At 35.6% G+C, this 22,496-nt stretch overlaps 2 protein-coding genes and 1 pseudogene across 3 annotated transcripts; 1 reads left to right on the top strand and 2 right to left on the bottom strand.

Moving 5' to 3' along the window:
* Positions 1-4,192: 4,192 nt before the first annotated feature.
* LOC127085802 (uridine 5'-monophosphate synthase) lies at positions 4,193-8,154 on the top strand. Its single transcript, XM_051026354.1, has 7 exons — positions 4,193-4,412; positions 5,559-6,385; positions 6,601-6,684; positions 6,958-7,040; positions 7,138-7,225; positions 7,512-7,766; positions 7,857-8,154. Exons 2-7 carry the CDS (start codon positions 5,588-5,590, stop codon positions 7,983-7,985), a joined length of 1,437 nt encoding a protein of 478 aa, XP_050882311.1. The 5' UTR covers positions 4,193-4,412; positions 5,559-5,587; the 3' UTR covers positions 7,986-8,154.
* Positions 8,155-13,684: 5,530 nt separating this feature from the next.
* LOC127081629 (E3 ubiquitin-protein ligase DIS1-like) lies at positions 13,685-15,072 on the bottom strand (annotated as a pseudogene).
* On the bottom strand, positions 14,671-16,601 carry LOC127085800 (protein WHAT'S THIS FACTOR 9, mitochondrial). 2 transcript variants are annotated; one of them, XR_007789272.1, is made up of 2 exons: positions 14,993-16,601; positions 14,671-14,874 (listed from the first exon to the last, which is right to left on the bottom strand). XR_007789272.1 is itself a non-coding variant. In XM_051026352.1 (2 exons), the coding sequence occupies exon 2, from the start codon at positions 16,331-16,333 to the stop codon at positions 15,167-15,169; it is 1,167 nt and encodes a 388-aa protein (XP_050882309.1). In that variant the 5' UTR covers positions 16,334-16,377; positions 16,513-16,598; the 3' UTR covers positions 14,916-15,166. The 2 variants fall into 2 exon arrangements, 1 of the variants encoding a protein (XP_050882309.1); XM_051026352.1 differs by lacking the exon at positions 14,671-14,874 and having other exon boundaries at positions 14,916-16,377; positions 16,513-16,598.
* Between the last annotated feature and the right edge of the window lie 5,895 nt (positions 16,602-22,496).

The raw sequence follows: 22,496 nt of genomic DNA, 5'->3' as shown, positions 1-22,496 counted from the left end.
GCTCAAATGTGAGTTCCAACCCCTAGGTCAAAGCCTAGGGTCAAAGGTGGAGAAAAAAGTCAAAACAGCAACCAATATTCAACACAAAGCATTTTTATTCAATCATGAACATGTCCTAAAAAGGACCAAATCAAAAGCCTTAAGCAAATCCATTTCATGTGCAAGAAAAGGCAAAGGCAAATTCAAAGCATACATTTGGACATTGAGAATGAAAATTCCAAATCAAAACAGAATTGATTCAAACAATTATGAAAAATTTTGTGTGCATACAACATGTCCAATAGAATCAACATACCAAAAATCATAAACAGAGAAGCTCATTTGATATGGAAATAAAATTGCACAAGTTGATCATCCAATTGTGTGACACACATTGTCACACCATACAATCATGTGTATAAAACAGAAATGAAAAATGGTAAAAATGCACAATCAAGCCTCAAACATCCATAAACATGTTAAGAATCATCATGCAAAATTTCATGGCAATTGGATCAATATCAAGCATTTCACAATAGGAAGAATGGAGCAAGGTCATATATGCACACATGTTCAATCATCCTAACACAATTCAAAATCCAGCCATGCACAATTTCAGAAATCAACACCATAAAATAGAAGGCGTTCCAAGGATCAAGTAGCAAAAAACCAGGAATTAATTAGATCATTTTTCAATTTATTATGAATTTTCAAAGTTAACAAATTTTTTTAAATGAAATGGATCATGGCATATAGAAATTGGAGGGAAAGTGAAGAGTGAGAATTAATTTTGAAAATGTGGTGGCGCCAGGAATCGAAGCCTGTTACAAATTAAATGAGGCGCGCTGACGAAAATTTGCCTGAGCCAAGAATCGAAGGCTGGAACATATGAAACGCAGGCGTTTCACTAATGCGTTGGCTTATCCAGTCAGCGGTCAAGCGCACATGTGGCAAAGTCAAAAGGATGTTGGCCAATGGAAAGGCCAGCGAAGCGCTCGCGTGGCATGCCAACGTACAAAACCCTAGCACAGTTATAGTAATAACCAGACGGCGGTGAAACAGGTGGAAACCACCGTCTTCTTCGTGAAGACGGTGGAGGAACAGTGCTCTCAACAATTTTTTTGTGCAGAATTTCAAAATTAATACACCATTCGAATCCTCATGCAATGGAGATTACAGATCAAGCATTATCTAATCCTAATTCATCATGAACAGAGAGAATCGAGCAAAAGAAGTTTGATGCACAAAACTTTAATCACACGTATCTCACTCAATAATGCACCAAATCATGTGAATTTTAGCTCAGAATTATCAGCAAAGAAAGATCTACATGAACATGTTAATGAATTGAAGAACTATGAGATTCGAAAATTGAACCTCTTGAAGAGCAGCTTCTTGAAATGCACGATTCAAGACTCCAAACGATCCAAATCAACTCCTGAGATGTTATCTTGAAGCTTTGTGTAGTAATTGAGGCTTGTAGTGGCTTAAATCCAGCTCAACAATCAACTTCCATCTTCACCTTCATGAACTTGCCATGCTTGATTTCCACACGAATTCAACAATCCCAAGCTTGATCTGCACTAAATTCACACCAGAGAACAAGAATATGGAAGAATATTGCAAGGTTCTTTGAAGATTTTTGAATTTTTGATTAGAAGAAAATTTTGGAGGGAGAGAGAATTTTGAGATCTAGATCTAAAAATGGTGAATCCCTCAAATTCTGTTAGGGTTTTGCTTATATACTCTGTCCTAATCTCATTTTAATTAAAATTAATCATGGTTAATTTGAGATTAAGCAAAATAAGGGTGTGTGACAAAAATTGAAATTGGAAGGTGCATGAAGCATGCATACGTGAACAGTGCTACATGGCTGCTCAAAGTCACTTAAAAACTTCCAATTAACACAATGGCAATGGTGATTTGTTCCCATGATGCACCAATTTTAAATTTTCAAGTTTCCCTCCAAAATGGGCATGGAATAGCAAATGACCATGTGATACAATTTCAAGTAATGTGATGAATATTTTGAAAAGTTCATGTCATGAGAAGCATTTTAGAAAAAGAGGCACCAAATTTGGAGTTATGAATCAAAAGTTATGGCTTTTTGAAGTTCCATGTACACTTGGCAATGATTGGACCATATCTCCTCAACCATTCATCAGATGCTCATGATCTTGGACTTTTTGGAAATGGGAGAGAGAGATCTTCAACTTTCATGTTGGAAAAAAAATTCATTTGAAGCTTCTTTGATGTTGGAAAGTTGAGTTGAAGTTGGACCAAAAACTTTCCATTTTTGGAAAGTTGAAATTATAGGTCACTTTCCATTTTTGGAAACTTTTGCACTGACTTCAAATTCTTCAATGTAGAGATTTGACATGATGAATAAGCATTATTTGGACATGAATGAGATGAAGAAACTCAATTCCTCAATTCAAATCCCACAGTTGACTTTCAGTTGACTGGCATATGCCCTTAGATGACCTGAAAATGTTCTGATGAACTTGAGCTTCAACCACTTGGGGAATTTGCTCCAAAATGAATATATAGCTCATATAAGCTCCATATAATGATCACATGATCCATATCTCAATGGAAACTTCATCTCTTGCACAAAGGATTCACTTGAATTGCCTTGACCTGTTGACTGCTTAAGCTGCAAGACAAATGTTAGATGACATATTTTTGTACATTTTTGGTTAGTGATTAAAAGAAAAGCAATGATATACAAATGCAAACAATGCTTGGTGATCAAGAACCACTCTCAAAAGATATCCCACCCACAGGGAAGGAAGCAAGGTGTCCAATGATCCTTGAGGCTATGCAATGCTATGATATGATGCCATGAGGGATCTTAGGGACAAAATTGGGGTCCTACAGTACCTATACGACCCACACCAGACAACTTACACACAAGAAGGTTCAATATTTAACCCCTAACAACATTGTCAGACTGGTTACTCACAACTCCCTACCCATTAAAATTTCTGATCCACAAACACACAAACCTACAACCCTAACATGTCAAACATCCAACCACAATACCAAGAGCATACCCCGTACCACCACCAACAAGTAGATCATCATCAAGACACCCAACATCGATATGCACCCAACATATCACCATACCATAGTCGCCTTAGTCAAAACACTCAGCGATCATTTAACACCAACCGTCCCTCTTCCTACTATAGCCAAGAAGCCCAAACATCACAAAACCAAAACATGCAACAACCATATGGCTACCAAACACCACAACAATCATTTCAATCTTTCCTCGACGCATCATTCACACCAATGTCTCCATTCAATCGTTCTGGTCGCCCTCCAATAACTCAAACACAACCCAACTACTCTGGCATTGAGTCATGAACTCAGCTATGGCGGAAGCCCTTCAATGCATACACAAGACTACGCAAATTTGTCTGAAAATCTCAAACAATCTTCTGCAGTTGGTGGTGATGTTCCTGAACCCTCAGATACTCAAACACTTGGGATGAATCATCAACATGAGTTAGGGCCACGAGTTCGGTTAGGTCATCCCGGTCAATAACATTAGTCTTTTTGTGTAAACAGATATTAATATGAATTGGTCAGATTTTGAATTTTATCTAAAATATACAACGTTTTTAATCTTTTTTTACGAAACACACATGTGCCAAACCAATTGGCGCCTCCTTTATAAATTAACACACATGCGCCAATTGAATTGGCAGCACTAGCTGCACTAGTCAATCCAATTGGCGCCACCTCACTAAGTTTAAGAGTAGGAACCAATTCATCTGACGTCACCTCTTCAAAGTGAGACATTTTAAAAAATAATCTAAAAAAATGGGTTATTTTGGAATTTTTTTTTGAAAAATAAGATTATTTGGATAAAAAAAATGTTTTAATAAATAGTTTAATGGTTAAAATTTCACCGTTTATAGTGAATAAGTGAAATATAGTGGATTTCAACTCGTAATTTTTTTTATAAATAGTTTAATGATTGAAATTTGACCATTTAAATTGAATAATTAAAATATAATGGATTGAAAATTCGTGAATGATAACCATTAGAAACTCCCACAATCGGTAATTAAACTAAAATTTATGGATAGTATAATTCAAAATAAATAAGTAAAATATTACAATTATTAATTGAACTTATTTAAGTAGATCAATTACAATTTTAATATTATTTAGGTTGCACACACATAATTGGATTTGGGCTTTATCTTTTTCTCCTGTTACATTTTCTCTAGAAGCTAGGGGAATCAAATATTTATACGATCGATGGTCTCTCTTTTCGTACTTTAAAGCTCAGCCATTACCAAAAGAATAAAATACACATTCATAAAGTCACTCACCACTCTACCTCACTACCCAGCCACCTCCTCACACCTCCCTTCGCGCCGCCGCCTTCTCCGCCGCTCCGTTTTGCTTCAACCGAGGTACTCTCTCTTTCCCTCTCTTGTAATAATATCTCCGCTTCGCTTCTACGATTTCTGCATTTCAAAAACTATTCGCCGAAAACTGAATAATAATAAAGATGCATGTTGTTCTTATTTCACTATTTCACTATTTCACTAATACTGTTGAGAAGTTATGCTCAAGGTTTTAAAAACGGTGGCGTTGTAGTCGCGATTTCGGCATGTACATGTGTTACGATACTGATTGCGGTCGTCGCGGTGTGAATTAACTATATCGGCACCTGTCAATACCGTTTTGTTGTGGCAGTTTCCTACAGTTTTTTTAATTATGCTACCATTCAGTTTTCTGACTTGTATTGAAAAGGTATCTGAGTTTAGATTAATGTTGATTTTAGTTTACAGGATTGTATCAATTGGAAAATTTTATCAATGTCTTGTTTATAAGGTAGTTTATTCATTTAATTTTATTTTTTTGGACAAACCTTCAATTTAGGCTCTGAACTATATAGAAATATAACAAGTTGTCTTGAAATTATTATTGATCTATCATGTTAGTCCATCAGTTGATTTTTGAAATGAGAGAGAAGGATAGTTTGAGGACTAATTTGATGGATTAAAAATAGCTTAAAGATGGTTAGTTATGTTTAGATTGGTTCAGAGACCAAGTTGGAGAGAGAATGATAGTTTAGGGAGGTCATAGTCCGGTAGTCAATAGCAGCCATTAGTGGCACTATCCCGCTGTAGTGGAGTGGAGCAGAGAGCGACGCTAGTCAATAGCGGCACTATAGTGGAGTGGAGCGGAGGGCGACTGCTATGGGAAGAGCCTTAGCGGTGCAGAACACTATAGTGGCCGCTATAGGGTAAATAGCGGGATAGCAGAGCAGGGTGGTTCCTGCCTGGAGTTGTTTTTGACCCACAATCCTTTTTGCCTCTAAAAAATCAAAATTACTCCTTAAATTTACAGTCCTTAAAATCATGTAGGAATTATTTTAATCTATGATATCATTCATGATGTGGGGATGCTATCATGAATTATTTGTTATCATGACCCTCAAGTGCTTAACGTTTCAAGACAAGTACTTGAATATCCTTTGCATTTTTAGTTTTACATCTATGTTTCTTCAGATTTTTTCAATTGATGAGTGTGATGCTGACTGAGTGACACAGGTTACCAAGGAATTATTATTCGTGTAGAAATGGCGTCGGCATCATTGGTGGAGTCTCTTGTTCTTCAACTCCATGAGATATCAGCTGTCAAATTCGGAAACTTCAAGCTCAAATCTGGCATCTCTTCGCCAATCTACATTGACCTCCGTCTCATTATATCTTATCCTTCTCTCCTCCGGCAAATCTCTGAGACCCTACTTTCCTCTGTCTCATCCACTTCCTTTGAAGTTGTATGTGGTGTCCCTTACACTGCATTACCCATAGCCACATGCGTCTCTCTTGCTCAGAACATTCCCATGGTCATGCGTCGTAAGGAAGTCAAAGACTATGGCACTGCTAAAGCCATTGAAGGTGATTTCAAGCCTGGGCAGAGCTGCTTAATCATTGAGGATTTGGTTACCAGTGGAACATCAGTTTTGGAGACAGCTGCGCCACTACGATCTGTGGGTTTGAAGATTACTGATGCTGTTGTCTTGATCGATAGAGAGCAAGGTGGGAGGGAAAATTTGGAGGAGAATGGTATCAAGCTGCATGCCATTATCAAATTAACTGAAATGGTGAAAATTTTGAGGGATCATGGAAGACTTGATGACGAGATGGTAGGGGTTGTTACAAAATTCTTAGATGAGAATCGGAAGGTTGCTGCTTTGGCTAAGGTTGAGAAGCCAATAACTAAGGTCAAGTCCTTATCGTTTGGGGAGAGGGCTAATTTGTCCAAGAACCCAACAGGAAAAAAGTTGTTTGAGATAATGGCTCAGAAGGAGAGTAACCTGTGTTTGGCTGCAGATGTTGGAACTGCTGCTGAATTGCTTGAAATCGCTGAGAAGGTAAGTGATTGTTCATTTGGTACAACCTCCCATAATAAGAGTAATATACTTTTACTTATTCTTAATCAGTTCATGCAATTTTGTTTTCTCGAATGTTTTTGAAAGAGTCCTGTATTTGGCTTGTTATTATCAACTAGATTGTAACTTTGTAAGTGTAAGTTTGGCCATCATAATTATGTCTTTTTCGACTAAGTTGTCTTGTTTTTTTCTGATAGGTTGGACCTGAGATATGCTTGCTGAAGACTCATGTGGATATTTTGCCAGATTTTACTCCTGATTTTGGCTCTAAGCTTCTCTCGGTATATTTCTTAAAGAAACCTATTTTGTTCATGTCTTTTTTTGCCTTTCAGTATTATGTAATTTACGGTAGAAACTTCTCCTTCCTAATACTATTGACAACTAGTCCACTAGAAGATTTCTTAGTAGTTTTCAAACACAGAAGAATGATTTCATGTCTTTAATCTATGATAAGAGTTTTATACGTGACTACAAGTCTGTGTCAAATTTTAAAGAATCTCCTACATTTCTGGTTTTGTGGTGTTTAATGTATGCTTTATTTTATCCTACTGAAGATTGCAGAAAAACACAACTTCTTAATCTTTGAGGATCGTAAGTTTGCTGACATTGGTAACACAGTGACCATGCAATATGAAGGGTAAAGATGTGTTCAACTATCTCAGATTCCTTTTGTTTATGGGTTCCTCATCTGTATCTAAATTCAATATGGCATTGTTCTATTTCAATATCAACAGAGGAATCTTTCACATATTGGATTGGGCTCACATAGTAAATGCTCACATAATCTCTGGTCCCGGAATCGTGGATGGACTAAAATTGAAGGTATGTATAGATAGTCATTTTCTTTATAACGTATAAGGTTAAATATGTTTTTAGTCTCTATAAAATATCCATTTTCTTATTTAGTTCTTTCCTTCTATAAAACGGGTCCTTTTAGTCCCTTGTTTTTTTATAAAACATAGGGACTAAAAAAAGGTCAAAATGTTTATAAGGACTAAACTTGAAAAATTTTATAGGACTAAAAACATGTTTTACTCTAATAATTATATATTTTTTATAGCAAGAATCTAATAATTGACCGATAACATGTTTCTTGAACCATACTCAGGGTTTGCCTCGTGGCAGGGGACTATTGCTGCTTGCTGAAATGAGCTCTGCTGGTAACCTTGCCAAGGGAGATTATACTGCTGCTGCAGTGAAAATTGCTGAGGAGCATTCCGACTTTGTAATTGGCTTCATCTCTGTCAACCCAGCATCATGGCCAGGGGCACCCATAAATCCCTCTTTCATTCAAGCAACTCCTGGGGTTCAAATGGTGACTGGTGGCGATGGTTTAGGGCAACAATATAACACTCCACATTCTGTAAGTTTTTCATGTTACCCTTCATCTTGTTCAAGTTGCCATTTTGTGAGTTTGAGTATACCGATCTTGACTAAACGGTTTTTTTTCCAGGTCGTTCATGATAGGGGAAGTGACATTATAATCGTGGGGCGTGGCATCATCAAGGCAGCAAATCCTGCCGAGGCAGCTCATGAATACCGTCTACAAGGATGGAAAGCATATTTGGCCAAATCTGCTTGATATATGCATTTTGAAGAATAAAAAGATGAGTTGAAATTATGTTTTTGTGGCACAATTAATCTAATTTCACTGTTACCCAGAGGAAGGCCTTGGGTACATTAAAATGTTGCAAGATTTTCATCAGTTAGTAACTTATATTGAAGTGGCTTTTTATGCTAGTTATTTTTCATTGTAGTTCATCAATTTTTTGTTCCATCTTAAAAGTTGATGAAAGGGGCTTTGTAACAAATGCAAGCTTTCTTTGTGGAGCTTTCTTTGTTTGCATGTTTAGTTTCAAAGTGATGTTGGGGTGTGGATAGTTTCTCCCTTTTTTAGATTCCAAACATGTTAGATAAACTTCTGATTCTAAAGGCATTGCTGAACTATCATAAAAACGTTTACCAAAGAAAACTATTATAAAAGCTATTCAAATTTCAAAATACAAAATAAAGGAACAGAAATGTGAGTGTGATGAACTTTAGTGCACCATGTTTGGCTTTTCTTTAAATTGTTCTATTTTTTGTTTTTACTTTAAATTGAAAAAGTGCGTATTTTTATTAAAAAAATTATCGTTAAGAGTATGTAAAATAGTGAAATAACTCTTTTGTATTCAATGTGTAGCTAAAAGAATTTCAAGAGTACTCTCAGAAAATGACTAAAGATAACAAGAATTTCATGAGTACTCTAAAAAAATAACCAAAAATTAACTACATTGTTTGCCTTAGATGAACTTGGTCTTCCTTTTCTTCCATGTCATCTTTCTTGTATTTTAGAAGTGTATTTTTAAGACTGCATCAAATGCACATAAAAAAGACATTGCAAGTGAGACATCATCTCTTTTGTCAAAAAATAGTTTAGAAATGCATCTTTGTATCGATGAAATGATTAATTCGGAGATGCATTTGTAATATTTATTTAATAAACTTGTTTATTTCATAATTCATTGCATTTTTGGTTTTGTCAGGAAAATTAAATAAAACACCATCTTGCATGATCTTTTTCATGATTTTCTCTCATCAGAGGTGTATTTATTTAATGAACTTGTTTATTTCATAATTCATTGCATTTTTGGTTTTGTCAGGAAAATTAAATAAAACACCATCTTGCATGTTCTTTTTCATTATTAAACTATATTTTTCTCTCAACTTTTAAAAAACATCCTTTCGTTTTCAATCAATTTTTATACTCAAAAACTTCATTCTTGTGTTTCGGATATGCATTTCCATATTGTTCAAAAGTTGAGTTTGAATTTTAAATTTGTTTTATGTTATGATTGGGCATAGATATATTCATCCTGATATTTTCCTCAAAGCTACTATACATATGGATGTTAACTTGGGTGAAGTGAAAGGAGATGTTAAACTGGAGGATGTTGAAGATGATGTTAAATCAGTTGATGTTGAGGTAGATGTTTGTGAATAATTTACAAATAAACATGAGTTTCCTATTCATGAAGATATGCTCCAATGGATTTGTACGGAGGCCACCAAATTGAAGTTTGACATTGTAATCGAGAGGTCTCATAATGGTTATGATATAAGACATGTGTTTGTAATAATGAGATGCTAAAGAAATGGCAAGTATCAACAATTTATTTGAAAGTTGAAATGGGATAACACTGGAACGAGAAAGTGCGAGGGCTCTTTTAAAGTGCATGAATACCTTAAGGCGAATAATACATGGAATTTAATGTGGTTTCTGGTATATATAATCATGACTTAGATCACAAGTTAGTCGGTCATCCCTTTATATGTCACCTTAATTTCGAGGAGAAGTAATTTGTTTCCAACATGACATTGAATTTGGTGTCGTCCAAAAACATATTTGTAACTTTGAAACAAAAAAGACCTTAAAATGTATCAAATATCTAGAAAATATACAATGTTCGTGTCGTAAACAACAAGGCAATAAGAGGATCAAGAACTGAAATGCAATAATTGTTAAAGTTTCTGGATGGTGATCATTGTGTTTTTAGGTACAAAGTGTGTGAGGATGAAGTCACAGTTCTAGATATGTTTTGGACTCATCCTAATTTCACCAAATTGTTCGACACATTTTGTACTTCGCTCATAATTTATTCAACATATAAGACCAACAATTATAGATTTCTACTTTTGGAAATTTTTTGTGTTACTTCGACGAAAATGACTTTTTAAGTGGATTTTGCATTTTTGAATAGTGAAAAGGAAAACAATGTTACATGGGTTTTGGAAGTGTGCAAGACTATGTTGAAGGACCAAGAAAACATGTCAAAGGTATTGTAACAAATTTCAGTACCACACTAATGAATTCAGTTGTAAATTTGTTTCCTAAATCCTATGCATTATTTTGTAGGTATCACATGATAAAAAATGTGAGAAGTAGACTCTAACCTGCGGTAGAGACCAAATAAATCAATGGTGAAGATTATAAAATGGTTAAAGCTAGTGTGATATTGGAATGCATAATGGATATCTATAATGGTATAATAAGTTCTTCAAATAAAGAGTTATATGCATAATTTGTCATACATTTTAGGATGGTGTGTGCGAGATATCCATATTTTTTAAAATGTGTTGAGAGTATAATTCTAAATCAGGTGAAGGCGAAGATTGTATATGCTTGGACTGATCAATTTATACACTTTGGATAACATAGTTGAATCTGCACATGCTACACTGAAAAATTGGTTGGAAAATAATAAAGGTGATTTTTGTAGAGGTTGGGAATCTGTGAACCAAATGATCTTAAATCAACATAATGATACACACACATATTTTGGTCGAAGCATTAATGTATTAGAACATTTATTCAAAGACAACATTGTTTATTCACAGTTGGTTGACAATATATCTCGGGAGAGATTAAATTTTGTCTCACGGAGCCAAGCGAGCAGAGAAAATAAGGTCAGATAGTTCAAAGTGTGGTTGTACACTTAGGAAGATGTACAGTCTTTAATGTGCTTGTTTAATTTCAAATAAAATGAAGTTTGCTAGACCGACACGTATGGATGAGATTACACTCACTAGAAAAAACTTTGGTTAGATGATGACGGTGTGATGAAGGATGATAAATCAAATGTATCTATCATAATCGAATGGAGAGTGATCCAAGAGAGATTTATGAAACCTGATGACAACATGAAACTGCACATCAAAGAGCAGTTGAGAAAGATTGTCTATCAAAAAATCAGGGATTTGAAACCATCCTCGGATCCTGTTAAAATAACGGGCATCCCTAAAAAGTCAAACCGATAATGAGTGACAATTCTATGAAGTGGTATCCTTTCTACTTTAAACATGTTGACTCACATTTTTTGAATTCTCTATCTCTTAAGTCTAAAAAAAGTGTTTTCAATGGTGTTCGCATTAGAAAACTGTCTCCCTTACCACCGTTACTAAAAAATATTCACATTGAAGAGATGTAGTTTTTTATGCATAAATACATTGAGCAGATTGTAGATGTTAAGAATGACGGTAACTACGATTATCAAGTTGTTTCGGCTTTGCTCAATAAAGGAGAAGAGAATCATGCACTTGTCCGCCAACAACTTTTCAAAGAGTTGAAGGTGCATATAGAATCATACACGTCACTATACGAGAGAAAAAATATTTCGATGCAATTCACTATGCACTTATTCCTTGTGTTAGCAGTCTGACACTGGTGGAAAAATGGTTGTGTTTTCCTAAAATGGACCATCTTATAGCAAGTGCATATAATATTGTGTGTATTGACCTAACAAGATATGGTTTCTCAAAAATATTTTTTTCCACTTCGGAGTAACCCACCTCAAAATTCATCCGGACGCATCATGTGTATTGCGTGACTTTCAATATCACTATATTTTATTCAATTTTATTTGAAATTAGGGTGTCATATGCCAAAAACATCATCGGAGTGAATGACACATTCCACAAAAGAGTCTAAAACTTAGCCAAATCACTTTCTGGAAAGATGGAAGAGTTCGGCAAGTTGAGCGAGATTGAAAGAGAATCAAATTAGAAAAATTTAAAGGTGGATTCACCCATAAAAATAAATTTAGATGGTGACACATGTTTTGATATTTTTTTTTATCTAACTAAGTATTTAGGTGGTGACTCGTTCTTTATATGTATTATTGTCAATGATGCAATATGGATACAATTTGATACATATGTAATGTATATTCAACATTAATTGTATAACAATTGGGGTCAATTTTAGAAAAAAATTGTTTCAAACTATTAATAACTTTGTGTCTGCATATGACAGGTTTTGTATGAACAGAGGGTCTGTGGGGCGATTCTGGAGATGTACTTCTAGACTCACTCCATTTTAATTGCAAAACTATTAAAATGGGGGTAATTCGATAATGCATCTCCATAGAAACACTTAATTTAGAAAAAATATGGTGAGTCCGGAAATGCATATCTGGAATATCCTCTGAGACTGGATAGGGTTTCTAAGATCTATAATGATCTAATACTTGTATAAATATGAGGCCTCTCATCTCATGTTGTTTACAAAAACACACCACACCAAATAAAGAAATATTGTCATCTTGCATTTGCGTATTTCAATGGCACAAAGCCCCCACTTCAATTTAGGGTCATCGAGGACACACTTCTCATCGATCTGAAATCCAAGTTGGATAATCTCCTGCGATATCCAGACAATCGAAGAGTTGTCAAATTTAAGTATTGCTCACTCTCGATTGACGACGAATGGAAGATAAAATTCAGCAAATTTGAGTTGAAGACGATTGAAGATTTAAACGTTATGTGGAGAGTATTTTACCGTTACGCAACAAAGGGTCAGATTGAAGTGGATATGACGATTGCAAGACTGACTTTAACATATTCTAAAGATGTTGAAATGTTCTAAACCATTCGTTCCTAATGAAATGTAATGTTAAATTTATGTCAACGATTATGTATGTAATGTTACGTATTTTGATGTTAATTTATGTTGTTCTTCTAAAATTTTGTAATTGTTTCTAGTTTGACAAAACAAGACCTATTCTAGAGATACATGTCAGTAAAACTCATTGACTTTTGAAATCATAGTTATTACGGAAGTGCCTTACGGAATCACCCAAACATTGTTATGAAAATGCATATTCAAACTAATTTTGTACAAAACGGAGTCACTTACGAAATGCTGAGGTTGTGTATTATCGATGCATCTGGAGATGCATTTTCAAAATTCAGTGGTATTTTTTGTTTTTTAATTAGGTGCGCTAGCATCCCATGGGATGTACAAACGGCCGTCTCTTTGGATGTTTAAATCTATTAGATTTTCCCAATAAGATCCACACAGTTAATCCTTACCAAAGTAGAGTTGAGCACATACAACTCAAAAGTTATGTCATTTGTTAGGAGTGTAAAGTTTAGCACATACCACTTATGTCACTTCTCTGAAGTGTGAAATGTGATTTGTGTCACTCATTCCTCGTGACATACCATGAAACACTCTTTAAGAGGACCACAACTTTGAGGAATAGCTTGGTATAGTTGGTCAAGGTGGAGGAGCTCCTCTATTTTAATCTATTATCAAGTAAATATACATTATTCAACAAAGAGATGAGCCTAATTGATATTATACAACTTCATTGATTATGCTAGAGTATTGTTAATATATGAAACTAAGTTGATACATTCCTATAATTTCAAGAAGCAAATAGGTGTTTACTACCGATTTAATGTTTGAATGTTTTTGGACCCTCTTCCTGTGTAATGCAAGCAAAAAATCAGATACAACTATATCCCAAGTTCCAATTGGTATTATGAAGTGTGAGTGAAGTAATTGCTCCATAGATTCAGACAAAAAAAGAAGAATATTGAACACACAAACACACACTAACAAGTGATAGGTGCACTACAAACTATTCTGATAATATAATGATAGAATAGAATATTTTGTTATATCATATAATTGCTACATGAATCCAGCAAAACTACCATCATTGTTCTTTCCAAATCCTTCCGGTTACTCGAAGTTTCAATTCCTCTGAATGATGAGACCGTCAAAACTGTCACGAACCTTGCAGTGACTATCCCGAATGGTTCTAGGCACCCCTTGCCATGTCATTTTCCTTCCGTTTCCGCCTACCTCGAGACTGTAGGTACAGTTCTTTGCGTCATTGTCGTCGCCCATAAACCGCAAAAATGCTATGTAGACCGGAGCCATTCCCAGTTGAAAAGCTTCGAAATGTAGACAGAAATACTGACCGAAGCAACTAAAAACCTGGAAACAAAGGTGAGCCCACAAATCAGCTAACTCACATACAAAGACAAGGTTATAAGTTATAGAGCACTTTACAAATATCAACACTCAACTTTGAAATGTTCTACTACTAAAATATGATTACTTTTCTTGTTTAAGCTAGCACGAAAAGCCGAAAAAAGTTACAAGGGAGATTAGTTTACTTCAACTATTTTATTCTGATAAACTGATCTGAAGCACCGACAAAGTAGACACAGAACACGGCATTGAAACGATGGCACTGGCAAAAATTTGAGGAAAATTAAGAAGTGAACGTAAACACAAGTGATGGTGTTGTGTTAGACACTCGAATGTCACATACCAAACATGCCTTCAATATTAAGTGTCAGTGCTATATAGCAGATGAAGTCATACGCATGTACAAAATCAATGAAATGCAGGGAGAACAAAGTTAAGCAAAACAATACCGTTAACATCCAAGTGGCATTTTCAACTTCTTGTGGATTTGATTTGACGTAATGATGATTAAAAGTGCAACCACTATGTGATCATCTCTCAGGTGTGCCACCAAGAACCGTATATCACCCACGACAGCACATTCTGAACCAGCATATTGAGACTCGTGTTTTAGCTTGCTGTAATAAGGGTATATTCATATATGCATCCAAAACCTTGATATTTACAAGGAAGTTCTAAAGATGCAGCCACCTTCTCCAATGCCAAACACCTAATATTTCCAAGCTCGTGCCAGCATATATCAGTGACATGACATGTCGGAAAATTAGCTTTGAACTATAACTAGTTCATTGACAAATTACAATGAACTATCAAAATAGAAAAACAACCTGGTGGATTGGAGGGTACATAGCACTCAAGCACACAGGGCATTCTAGAAGCTCACGAACACTGCTCGAAACAGTTCCATTAGGTTTAACAACAGTCTGTATAGGATCATTTATGAGTTCAGGAATTTCTGTTGAATCTTCAGTTTGAGGAGGAGTATGTCCATCTCATGATTCTCACTCAAGCCACTTATCCTCCATACTTTTCTTGTATACACCCCTACTCCTATCAAGTAGTCCTTTCTTTAGTAGATTTGCAAATTCCTCTCTAATTTTAACAAGGGGGTGACTCCGCACGAGTTCCCCGCCATTGTAGGCCTCCCTCAGAACAACTGTTTGGGTATCATTCTTCTTGGAAATATAAAAAATACCAGGATGTCGTTCAAATGCTTTAGTGAACTTTTGCGGTAAGCCCAAGGGTCTGCGTAAGTTGCTAACATTCTTACGCTCCGTCTGCTTATGAAGTGTAAGGTGAAGAAGCTCATGAAAAACTCCAACTACCCTCTTCTCAGATACATCCGTACGAGTATCCAAATGAGAGGCATTGGTGTAAGGCGAAGTATAAGGGAGTTTCTGCCACTCTTTCAACCACTCCATGCTTTTCCTTTTCAAACCAAAACCTCTGGTAAAACTGATTGGAAATCTAAAAGTTCCACTTTTTATGTCTTGGTCTTCTTGTTGTAGAGAAGCATTCTTCTCCAACTCTGATACAGCAAGCTTATCATCCCAAAATAATAATTTCAAGCCAACGCGGTCGTCGGGAAGGCGAACAAAAGAGAATATTTCAGGGTGATTCCGAATAAAAGAATCCTGATAATCATACGGTAAACCCAAATCCCATTTCAACTGATCAATAGTCTGTAGTGGAAGCATCCAATCTCTTGCGAGCATAAGCAATTTGCACAACCTATCCCTAAGTTCAAACTGATTTTCTATACCTATATCAACTTCTTTGCAACGGAGCTTCAACGCTTCGCGACTCAATCCGAAACACGGAACAGGCGAGCCGCCGCTATCAAGAAAAGACGACTCAACAAAAATATTAGGATATCTTCGGACAAAAGTGGCGAGTTTAAGGTCATCCGGAAGTCCAAGTTGTCCACGATGACGAGAAAGACGATATATCGGAAGACAACATTCCGGAGAAGAATAAATGATTGAAACAAGGATCCCAGCAGCCTTAAGATCCCTCTGACATGTGACAACAGAATCCATTGTTCTATCTTTCACCCATTTCAACTTTATGTTCACTAGACTAAACTTCTGCTGGTAAATAAATCCTTGTTTACAACTATGAAGAAAACCATAATTTTTTGCGGTATAAAATAAAGAACAAAACATCATATGTATAATGAATGATTGAGAATTTGAGGATCCACGGTTTGGTCCTAGGAATGAAAATTTAAAGAAAGTAAGAAATATTATTGAATTTATAAAACAGAAGTGATGCACTTACAATCTATGCTGTCAATTTTGAAATCCCTAGTACAGAAGCACATGAACTCGTGACTGAAAGCACTTACCCTCTTAACCTGCCTTAATACAGAAGCTCCCAGAAATGTTGAGGGAAGGGAGAGATTTTTTTCCAGAGAAAATACAAATGAGAAAGGTTTCAAAAAATATTTTAGACAAATTAATTGTATTAAAAAAGGTTATATTTATAAAATAATAATAATAATAATAACCATATCTAAAAATAATGTTACACCATCATTTAAGGGGTTTTAAATTTAATCTCATTCCAATAAAAATTATAAATCGATAAAAAAAAAGTAAAAAATAGTATAAATTCGAATATTATTAAATGTATTTGAATTTATTTTATAAAAATTGTTCAATTCGGATTCAATTTTAAATCTATTTTTTAAAATAGATTCAAAAAATTTATATTTTTTTATTAATATGATAGGTTGTGGTAATTTATTATTCGATAATATTTATTTTAATATTATTTATTAATTTAGTTTAATTTATTAATTTTTATTATTTTGTTTGTTTGAACTATAAACGATCATTCTTATTTTATAATAATTAATTTTTATTATACTATTTGTTATTAGCATTTTTATAATTTTAATAAAAAAATATAATTTATAATTTGAATATTTTAAAATTTATCCATTAAACGGTATGAAATTAAATCGGATTGAATCGATTCTTTTAATCAATAATCTAAAACTGAACCGAACCATGAATAAATTCACCTTTAGATCGAATGAATTTTTACCTCAAAACTGATCCAAAACGCACCCCGAACACATAGAGAGAGAGAGAGAGAGAGAGAGAGAGAGAGAGAGAGAGAGAGAGAGAGAGAGAGAGAGAGAGAGAGAGAGAGAGAGAGAGAGAGAGAGAGAGAGAGAGAGAGAGAGAGAGAGAGAGTAAAGGAGGTAGCGTGGAGGATGATGATAGAGTAAAGGAGGTAGCGTGAATGATGTTGATAGAGTAGCTAGGATGGCCCGTTGGGAAAATACAGAAGGTTTGTAATGATATTCCTTGAGTTTTGTGCACCATTAAATGGAGGGAAGAGAAAATTTGATTTCCATATCTCCATATTAGTAATTGCTATAATTCTTCAAGCATGCAAATGTCTAATTCACCCATTAACTTTTCAAACTGATTTACATCTAAAGCTTTAGTGAAAATATTTGCTAGTTGCTTCTCAGTGGTTACATGCTCAAGAGTAACAATTTTGTCTTCAACAAGATCCCTGATAAAATGATGATGAATATCAATATGCTTAGTCCTATTGTGATGAATAGGATTCTTAGATATATTGATAGCACTTAGGTTGTCACAATATAATATCATGACATCTTGGTGGACATTGTATTCCTCTAACATTTGTTTCATCCAAATTAATTGAGAGCAACCGCTTCCTGCTGCAATATATTCAGCCTCAGTTGTAGATAAAGACACACTATTTTGCTTCTTGCTGAACCAAGATATAAGATTATTTCCCAAGAAGAAAAATCCTCCAGAAGTGCTATTTCTATCATCAACATTGTCTTCCCAATCTGCATCACAGTATCCTATAAGCAAGGAATTTGTATTATAAGAATACAACATTCCATAGTCACTAGATCCATTGATGTACTTCAGGATCCTTTTCACCTGAGTTATATGGCTCATTTTGGGTTCATACTGATATCTTAAACATACTCTTATAGCAAATGTAATGTCAGGTCTGCTAGCTGTAAGATACAATAAACTACCAATCATACTCCTGCATAGACTTTGATCCATATTTACACCTTTTTCATCTTAAGTCAATTTCAAGTGGGTTAGTGCAGGTGTCCTTTTATGACTAGCATTTTCCATGCCAAACTTCTTTACTATATTCTTAGCATACTTGCTTTGAGAGATAAAGATAGTGCCATCCATCTGTTTGACTTGGAGCCAAAGAAAGTAAGTCAATTCACCAACAAGGCTCATTTCAAATTCAGATTGCATCTGCCTGAAAAAATGTTGGACTATCTGGTTCGACATTCCTTCAAACACAATGTCATCAACAATATTTGAGCTATCATGAGTTTACCATGCTCTTCTTTAACAAACAATGTCTTGTTTGTTCCTTCTTTCTTGTATCCATTATTGACAAGGAACTCAGTGAGCCTTTCATACCAGGCCCTAGGTGCTTGCTTTAATCCATATATAACTTTCCTTAGTTTGTAAACATGATCTGGAAAGTTAGGAACTACGAACCCCTTGGGTTATTCAACATAGACTTCTTCATTCAAGTACTCATTTAAGAATGTACTTTTCACATCCATTTGAAATAGCTTAAATTTAAGCAAACAAGCCACTCCTAAAAGTAGTCGTATTGACTCAAAGCAAGCAACAAGAGCAAAAGTCTCATCAAAATTAACCCCTTCAATTTGAATGTATCCTTGAGCAACAAGTCTAGCCTTGTTTCTGGTCACAATTCCTTTTTCATCAGATTTGTTCTTGTAGATCCATTTTGTGCCAATATCATTCATTACTTTAGGCCTAGGAACTAAGTCCCATACTTCATTTCTTATAAATTGCCCTAGTTCTTCTTGCATAACATTGATCCAAAATTCATCAGTCAAGGCTTTCTTCACATTTTTAGGTTCAAACTTTGAGACAAAGCAAGCATTTGATATCACATCTCTAGATCTAGTGGTGACCCCTTTATTAAGATTTCCAATAATGAGATTTGTTGGATGATCTTTCTGAGTTCTGATAGAGGGACCTTTGTTGACTTGATGGTTATCTGGTTTATTTCCTCCTGGTTCACTGTCTGACTCAATAACTCTCTCATTTTCAGAAGTGTCAATCTGCTAAAATGATGTGCAAACATCTTCATCAACATTAGTCCTTTTTTCTGTGATATTATCATCCACTACAATGTTGATGGATTCCATCATGACTTTGGTTATGGAATTAAAAGCTCTATAGGCTTTGTTGTTTGTAGAGTACCCCAAAAACATTCCTTCATCACTTTTGGGATCCATCTTTCTTCTTTGTTCACGATCAGCCAAAATGTAGCATTTGCTTCCAAATACATGAAAGTATTTGACAGTAGGCTTCCTTCCTTTCCATAGTTCATAAAGAGTAACTAAAGTACCGGTTCTTAGAGTAACTCTATTATGAATATAGCAAGCAATATTCATTGCTTCAACCAAAAAATGGTAGGGTAGTTGCTTAGCATGAAGCATGACTCTAGCTGATTCTTGTAGAGTCATGTTCTTGCGTTCAACAACTCCGTTTTGCTGAGGGGTGATTGTAACACCCCAAATAAAATAAGAGAATTATTTAAATTAAGTTAATAATATATTTAATAATTTAATTAAATAAATTGAATTATTGGATTATTATTATTATTATTAATTGGAATAATAATTTTTGGAAAATATATAAGTTGGAATAAGAGAAAAGGTTTTCAGTTTGGTAAAGAGTTTTCACGTGAAACAGAGAAGCGGCTGAAAGGTGAAAAGTGGAGAAAGGGCAAAGAGGAAGAGCTAGAGAGCAAAGGTTGAAGGTTGGAGAAGAGCTTGGAGCTTAGAGATTTTGCCGGATTAACTCAGGTAAGGGGGGTTTATCGTCGTTTGATGGGTATTATAGATTAACATGTCATGGGTAGTGATAAACCGTTGAATTGACCCTAATTGGGATTTAGAATGCTGAGAAAATTGTGATGAATAAGTTGTAGGAAAACTGAAATTGAATCGATAATTGTATGTGTCGTGATTTTCCGATAATGTAGCTTTTTACGGAATTGGAATCGGAGGTCCGGAAGTCCTCCAACGGCGGAAAATGCGGAGAACTCTGCATTCTGCCTTGTGTTAGCGCAGGAACTGCTGTTTTGTCTGCGTTAACCGGTTAACCCAGGGCGTTAACCGGTTAACACTGTTATATTTTGTGAAAATGTGCTGTTTTGCCTGCGTTAACCGGTTAACCCAGGGCGTTAACCGGTTAACACTGTTGCGTTTTGCCAGAAAATGAATTTTGTCCTGCGTTAACCGGTTAACCCAGGGCGTTAACCGGTTAACACTGTTGGAAATCAGAAAAATTGGTATTTTAATGTTGTGAACATAATTGGTGATTAGCCTATTATCGTTAATTTTGATGAGTAATTCTGTTGGGTTATGTTATGAAGTGTTGATATAAATATGTTGATAAGTTGTGTTAAAGTTGTTGAAAATACTGAGTTGTAGGCTTGATGAGCCAAAGTTGATTATAAGTTGATTTTGTTGAAAATACTGAGTTGTAGGCTTGATGAGCCAAAGTTGATTATAAGTTGATTATGTTGAAAACCTTGTTGTGTTGCTATTATGATTATGTTGTCGAAAGTTTAAAGTCGTGTATGCCATGTACATTTCATATGCATTAAGTCGGAGCTTTGCTCACACCACGTTGGCCTGGATTGGCAAAAATCGGAGCTTTGCTCACACCACGTTGGCCTGGATTGGCAAAATTTTAAGTTGAAAGTTGAAGGCTTATGCCTTGATGCCCACTAAAATGGCAATGATTTTAAGTTGGGAGTTTTACTCCGAATGGTACCACATGCATGACGAGTCGAGTCTCATTTGAGTTGCATTTTATGTTGTTATTGAGTTGCATTTTACGTTGTTATTGAGTATGATATTTGAGTTGATGTGCCGTTACTGAATGCAGGATATGATTAGGGTGATTAACGTGTAAATTTACTTAGCATTACATGATGATTTATAATGCTTATTATATCGATTGAGGAACTCACCCTTACAACTATTTTCAGGTAACGAGCAGTGAGTGAGTAGAAGCTAGTGCCTGGAGTCTAGTGTAGTCTACGTAGTGGGTCGTGCTCTGATAGATGTAACATCGGGACGGGATGTTTTAATTGTTTATTGTTGATTGTTGAACCTTTTTACCTGTAAAACGTTATATGTTTTGAATGGTTGGTTGATTCTATCCGCTGCGAATTTTGCAAAAATGTTGTTTTGATTAAATAAAGAGCATGACAGTTATTATGGTGTGAAATGTTGTGTGACACCCTTGGTGCATGATTACTCTGATATATATATATTTGTTGTTGTTATTAAATATTTGGGGTATTTTCGAAGGGTGTTACATTAGTGGTATCAGAGCAGGTCGGTCTGTCCGGCCAGTTGTCGTGTCGTTACTGTCTAACAATTGTGTAATTGTTACTAGTCTAACTTTAAGTTGTGTTGTATTGTTAAGTTGAAATGGCTGGAAGGAATGACGCTGCAATGGCTGCTGCAATGCAAGCGATGGCACAAGCTGTGCAGAACTTGCCAAATGCTGGTGGTGATGCTGGATCACGTAGCTTGGCGACTTTTCAAAGAGAGAATCCGCCGGTGTTTAAAGGGAAGCATGATCCAGATGCAGCCTTGGGATGGTTGAAAGAGATTGAGAGAATCTTCCGTGTTATGGATTGCACTCCAGCTCAGAAGGTTCGGTATGGTACTCACATGCTAGCAGTCGAAGCTGATGACTGGTGGCTAGAGACTCACGAGAGGTTGACCGTGGCAGGTGAAGTCATTACTTGGGATGTATTCCGTAGGGAATTCATGAGAAAGTATTATCCGGAAGATGTCCGTGGTAAGAAGGAAATTGAGTTCCTTGAGCTGAAGCAAGGAAACATGTCTGTCACTGATTATGCTGCGAAATTTGTGGAGCTGTCCAAATTTTATCCTCATTACACTGGTGCTGGTGCTGAATTTTCAAAGTGCATCAAGTTTGAAAACGGACTGCGCTCTGAAATTAAGAAGGCTGTTGGGTATCAGAAGATACGCATTTTTACTGAATTGGTTGATAGCTGCAGGATATTTGAAGAAGACAATAATGCTCATTACAAGATTTTCAGTGACCGCAGAGGCAAGCAACATCAAAATCGTGGCAAGCCGTATGATGCTCCAGCTGGAAAAGGGAAGCAAAGAGCTGCTCCGGCTCAGAGAGCTAGTGGGGGAGGTGCTCCTGCTGGTATAGTTTGCTTCAAATGTGGTCAGGCTGGTCATAAGAGTAATGTATGCACTGCTGAAGT

This window comes from Lathyrus oleraceus, chromosome 5 (genome assembly GCF_024323335.1).
Source record: "Lathyrus oleraceus cultivar Zhongwan6 chromosome 5, CAAS_Psat_ZW6_1.0, whole genome shotgun sequence".
NCBI classification, from domain to species: Eukaryota; Viridiplantae; Streptophyta; class Magnoliopsida; order Fabales; family Fabaceae; genus Lathyrus; species Lathyrus oleraceus.
This window is presented reverse-complemented; position numbering and strand designations above follow the sequence as displayed.

Bases quoted from the DNA above. Each gene is read 5' to 3' on its own strand.
- LOC127085800 (XM_051026352.1), bottom strand. From the start codon at position 16,333: ATGATGTTTTGTTCTTTATTTTATACCGCAAAAAATTATGGTTTTCTT.
- LOC127085802 (XM_051026354.1), top strand. From the start codon at position 5,588: ATGGCGTCGGCATCATTGGTGGAGTCTCTTGTTCTTCAACTCCATGAG. The intron at 6,386-6,600 runs GTAAGTGATTGT...TTTTTCTGATAG, and splicing joins TGCTTGAAATCGCTGAGAAG to GTTGGACCTGAGATATGCTT. The intron at 7,767-7,856 runs GTAAGTTTTTCA...TTTTTTTTCCAG, and splicing joins AATATAACACTCCACATTCT to GTCGTTCATGATAGGGGAAG.